This window comes from Periplaneta americana, chromosome 13 (assembly GCF_040183065.1).
Source record: "Periplaneta americana isolate PAMFEO1 chromosome 13, P.americana_PAMFEO1_priV1, whole genome shotgun sequence".
In the NCBI taxonomy this organism is placed as follows: Eukaryota; Metazoa; Arthropoda; class Insecta; order Blattodea; family Blattidae; genus Periplaneta; species Periplaneta americana.
In genome coordinates, this window is record NC_091129.1 from 153,655,115 (window position 1) to 153,661,114 (window position 6,000).

Consider the following 6,000-nt stretch of genomic DNA (forward strand, 5'->3'; position numbering starts at 1 on the left):
AAATCACATTTAACATCTCCTATGATGCTGATGAATAAGTACTCATATCTCGGGAGATATTAGATTAATTTTAGGACCCATTTTTATTATATTTTTTTCTTATTTTCATTAATACTACCACCACTCAGAATATGAATGTTTTCCTTTTAATGAAAATCATATTTAACATGTCCTATGATGCTGATGACCAAGCAGTCCTATCTCGGGAGATAATAGGTTAATTTTAGGACCCGTTTTTATTATATTTTTTTCTTATTTTCATGAATACTACCACCACTCAGAATATGAATGTTTTTCTTTTAATCAAAATAATATTTAACATGTCCTATGATGCTGATGAACAAGTACTCATATCTCGGGAGATATTAGATTAATTTTAGGACCCGTATTTATTACACTTTTTCTTATTTTCATGAATACTACCACCACTCAGAATATGAATGTTTTTCTTTTAATCAAAATCATATTTAACATGTCCTATGATGCTGATGAACAAGTACTCATATCTCGGGAGATATTAGATTAATTTTAGGACCAGTATTTATAAGATTTTTTTCTTATTTTCATGAATACTATCACCACTCAGAATATGAATGTTTTTCTTTTAATCAAAATAATATTTAACATGTTCTATGATGCTGATGAACAAGTACTCATATCTCGGGAGATATTAGATTAATTTTAGGACCCGTATTTATTACACTTTTTCTTATTTTCATGAATACTACCACCACTCAGAATATGAATGTTTTCCTTTTAATGGAAATAATATTTAACATGTCATATGATGCTGATGAAAATGTACTCATATCTCAGGAGATATTAGATTAATTTTAGGACCAGTATTTATAAGATTTTTTTCTTATTTTCATGAATACTACCACCACTCAGAATATGAATGTTTTTCTTTTAATCAAAATCATATTTAACATGTCCTATGATGCTGATGAACAAGTACTCATATCTCGGGAGATATTAGATTAATTTTAGGACCCGTATTTATTACACTTTTTCTTATTTTCATGAATACTACCACCACTCAGAATATGAATGTTTTCCTTTTAATGGAAATCATATTTAACATGTCCTATGATGCTAATGGACATGTACTCATATCTCGGGAAATATTAGACTAATTTTAGGACCCGTATTTATTATATATATTTTTATTATTTTAATGAATATTACCACCACTCAGAATATGAATGTTTTTCTTTTAATCAAAATCATATTTAACATGTCCTATGATGCTGATGAAAAAGTACTCATATCTCGAGAGATATTAGACTAATTTTAGGACCTGTATTTATTATATTTTTTTCTTATTTTCATGAATACTACCACCACTCAGAATATTGAATGTTTTTAACACTCTGTATACATATGTGTAGGCGTAAACACTCGTAGTTATTATTTTATGAGAAAGTCTTCTGATGTGGTATAATGTCAGAAGATCATCTGCTGTTTAAATGTTTTTGTTGAGTTATACGTAAGCCTACATCTTCACAAACGCTTACTACGAAAACATTTCTAAACCCCAACATTATTTAACGAGATGCGTTTAATTTCGCGGCGGAAGAATAATAGCGTAGAAGATTTGAACCTTAGTAACGAATTTCAACTTATTTTCAACTACTGAAGGGTTCAGTAACCCTCCGCGAGATAAAGACGTGTATATTTAGATTCACTGACTTCCCCAAAATCTCATTTTAACGCTAGAGTGGAGTTGTGTATTAGCGTGGAGAGGGTTGGAATCCTCAGTGGGGACGCAGTTTTATCTTCGCGTTTCGTCTGCATTGTTCGCGAGAGTAACTCTTAACGACATCCATGTGACATCTAATTTCGAGAATATTAAATTACTGTACCTATATCAAAACTTCTTTCCACATTATTACCATTAAACTTAATGTGGAATAATAACAAATTCCTTGGCTGCAGTAGCACCGCATTTAAGGTATTGCGCTGGAAACGGGAAGGAAACTGGTTCGAATCTCAATAGGATCATGGATTTTATCTTTAAAAATATATATAGAGATTTTCCTTAATATAAAATCTTAACGAGGACCTTGAATCTATATCTGCATGGGCCAGAAAGTTTGGTTTGACTCTCAATGCAAGAAAATCACAAGCAATCCTAGTGGGACATCAAAGTCTATTATGCAATATTACTCCTGCTCTTCCAGTCAAGTTAAACGACACAATAATCCCTTTTGCTTCCTGTGTTAAAAACCTTGGAGTTTACTTTGATACGCATTTAAACTGGAATAACCAAGTAACCCATATTACCAAAAAAAAAAAGTGCTTTCCATACTACATTCCTTCCGCTATCACTCACGAAAATACTAGTGGAAACACTAGTAATGCCCCACTTCGATTATTGTGATTTTCTACTGACTGACCTTAATGTCAACCAGTCGCAAAGATTACAACGTGTTCATAATTCTTGTGTTGGCTTCGTCTGCGATGTCCGTCGCGCTGACCACATTACCCCATCCTTCCAAACTCTAAACTGGCTACGGCTTAACGAACGTAGAAATTTTCATTCTCTTGTTCTCCTTTTCCAAGTCCTTCACACCTCTACACCTACCTACCTTGCCTCCCGTTTCAGTTACCTGTCATCATATCATAATCTCTTCACACGCACGCAAAATAGCCGCATACTAGCCATACCAATACATAAGACGTCATCGTATTCATCATCATACATAAACTCGCTTTCGCGCTTGTGGAATACCCTACCCAGTGACACCAGAGACTGTCGGAATTTAGTAGTGTTAAAAAGCAAACTTATTAAACGTTTTCTTACTGTGTAGAGTAGGTTTAATTTTTACTTAATAAATAAAAGAAATGCTTCTCTCTTCTTAACTTTTACAATAAACTGTCTAGCTTTTATTAATCAGTTAATCTTTTAGTACTCAGCTCATCTATCCATTTCAATGTGCACCGTTAAAGAATCTTAAATTAAAATTTCGTAATGATACTGATAAACTTATCCGTAGTTCTGTCAAGGAAATCGTTGGCTTACCGACAGATGTACCGGATGCAATGCTATATGCACCTCGAAATTTGAGAGGACTTAGAATTTTTAAAGCACAGTGGGAGGCTTTTCTCCAACATCTTAATGTTTGCAGATTATTAGTTAAAGAAGACAACCCTTATATTAATCAAATTAGGAACCTTTAAGCCGAAATAACTGACAGCCTTCGCCACTTACCAATTAATGTCGACAATATTGGAACCATTAATCCACGTAACAGCCGTAAACAACTTCGTGTCACTTCTTACAATCAGTGGAGCGCATTACCTGGGAAAGGTAAAGGAATTACATTCTACTCTCACTGGAAAAAAGGTAAAACCTGGATTAGCAATAAGAAAGGTCTGTCTCGTGGCCAATGGACCGAGGCCATTAAAATGAGCACCAATGTCATCGCAGTTAGATCTCTCCCCGGTAAAAGCCTTAGTATTACCCATTGGAGGAGATGCAATGAGCATGAAACGTTACCCCACGTGCTAGGTTTCTGCCCTCAGGGCGAATTATTGCGAATTGACAGACATAACACAGTCCGCTCAATAATTGCTAACAGATTAAGGGAACATGGTGAATACGAAGTATATGAGGAAGTTCAATGTCTTTCTACAGAAGGATCTACACGGCGTGCTAACATCATAATAATTGACTGAGATAAAAAAAAATGGTCTCATTCTTGACTCCACTGTAAGGTTCGAAATTAATGAAAATCAACCAAAGCAGGTACATGAAGAGAAACGCACTATTTACCTTCCATGCTGTGATGATCTCAGTCATAAATATAATATTCAAGATTGGAATGTCATTGGACTTATGTTTGGTGTACGAGAAACAATTCCCAAATTTACATTGGAGATCCTCAGAAAATTAAAGGCTCCTGATAAGACTCTTCAGACAATTGAATCAACCAATTTAAAATCTTCATTGCACATCATCAATGACCATCTCTATTCATCTTTGTAATATTCATTGTATATCATTTATTTTCAATAAATTTTTATCGTTTTGATAGCTACCAAATCTTGTCGCAGAATATTCTTTTTTAAAATTTCACTATGTTTTTTTTAAATATTAATTTACATTTTCTTTTTTGTTCATTTGAATTGATTAGGATGCCGATATTTTAAATCCAAGATTTGGACGGCTATAATTTCGATGATATTCTCTCTGTAATCTGAAACGGCACGATATAACGTAAGTAACTATTAAGTTTACGTATCGTACTCGATTCGAAATTCTCACTCTTACGATAAAATATCGCTTTCTGTAGTAGTTACGTAAATAACTGCTGATATATTTTAAAGCCTATTTATTTCTTCAAATTACAGTTTGTACTATCAGCTATGTTTCTGTAAATCATTTTTCCTCTACAATACATACACACAACTTTACAAGGAGTGATTATATCTCATGATGTAGAAGATTTCCTCCTTAAATTAACTTATAACTTAAATGGGAAAAGAGAAAGATGAAAATGCTTGGAGACTTCGAAAAATCTAAATTAAAAATACACAGATATTAATTTAATTAGAGATCACTATAGTGCGGTGCGTTTCGTGGCATACTCCTGACGAAAGATTTTGTTTGCGCCCTTGACCGATGGCTCATAGCGTGACAATTGACAACTTACAGTCCTGTAGCAGCAAGTCAACAAATTACAATAACACAAACTGTGCAGACTCACGTGCCGCGTCGGAGCCTCATCTGCGGACGACGGGAGAGGCGGGAGAGGACGACGAGCCGGCGGCCGTCATCGTGGACGTGGAGGACGTGATCGAGGAGACGGCGGCGCCGCTCCCGCTGACGCCCGTGGTGCAGAGTCAGACGCCGGTGTACTGCTACGCTCCCGAGGAGGTCACCAGGCTCATCGACTCCAGCGGCAGGTAACTACAACGAAAGCCATCATCATATTGTGGTCCATAACGAAATGGAGAAGTGTTCATAAGGGGCTTATCGTTATGGTGCTCGCAGAGATTTCAATGCAGGGTTAGGCGTGAAAATTGTATAAACCTAAAGGCCCATTCACAATGAAAATTAAACATAACCGTAACATGAACACAGAAGTTTGCGCCCAGGCTATCAAATGGGATCATTCACAATGATTCACATAAGCATTGACATAAACATTACCGTAAGACGTTAAGTTTGCAAACTCCAAACTTTCATGCTTATGCTTACGTGATTTGCAAACAGAACACAATCGTGGAGCGCTGAAGTATACGACAGAATATGAGGAAATGGCGTCGTTGTTATGTTTCCATGGCTACCAAGTATGTTTGCGGTTATGTTTATGTTCCCATCGTAAATGATGGTATGACTTCTTGATTTTACCGTAACGTTTATATTCTTAAGTTAACGCTTACGTTATGTTTAATTTTCATTGTGAATGAGCCTTAAGGTTAACCACGTATGCGTTCCTTACTGAAGTTTGAAAATACATATTTATTTTTTTTAGTGAACAAGAAACATTATAACACTTGTTATTTATTTGTTGGTAGTATTTTATTTAAAGACACGTTCAACTGGAAACGGTAGTCAGAGAAATGACCGACAAATTTTGCCTCTAGCTCTATCAGGCACAGTTATTTTTAGTACCGTAAATTTGTGAACGGGACAGAAGTCATGCTACTGATTATATCGTCTTGGACGGGTTTGAACCCGTAAACCTCAGATCTAATGTCTGTAGCAGTAACCGTTAGACCACCGACGACAACCAGATGAAGAAACTTCCGTACTTATAATAGATTAAGTAGTAGCTCGTCGTTTCATATATCCTCTCTTTCCAATCCACGCCTAATTTCTTCAGGATCCCCATAAGTTCATTCCAATCCACTCTGTCAAATATCTTATCTATAAACACTATATAGCCTACACTTCCTTATTTATCTCTAGGTCTGTTTCGCTGATTCTTCGCAGCAGTAGAGAGGACAAAGTCAGCATTTAAACATAGATTTATTTCATTATTTTTCCAG

At 35.5% G+C, this 6,000-nt stretch overlaps 1 protein-coding gene across 1 annotated transcript in view; it reads left to right on the top strand.

The window, feature by feature from the left end:
- The window catches only part of LOC138712564 (serine-rich adhesin for platelets), a 219,829-nt gene that overhangs the window by 160,322 nt on the left and 53,507 nt on the right, over positions 1-6,000 (top strand). The window contains exon 11 of the mRNA XM_069844488.1: positions 4,707-4,911. Within this exon, the coding sequence (XP_069700589.1) occupies positions 4,707-4,911 (205 nt within the window). The remainder of the gene's footprint in view (positions 1-4,706; positions 4,912-6,000) is intronic.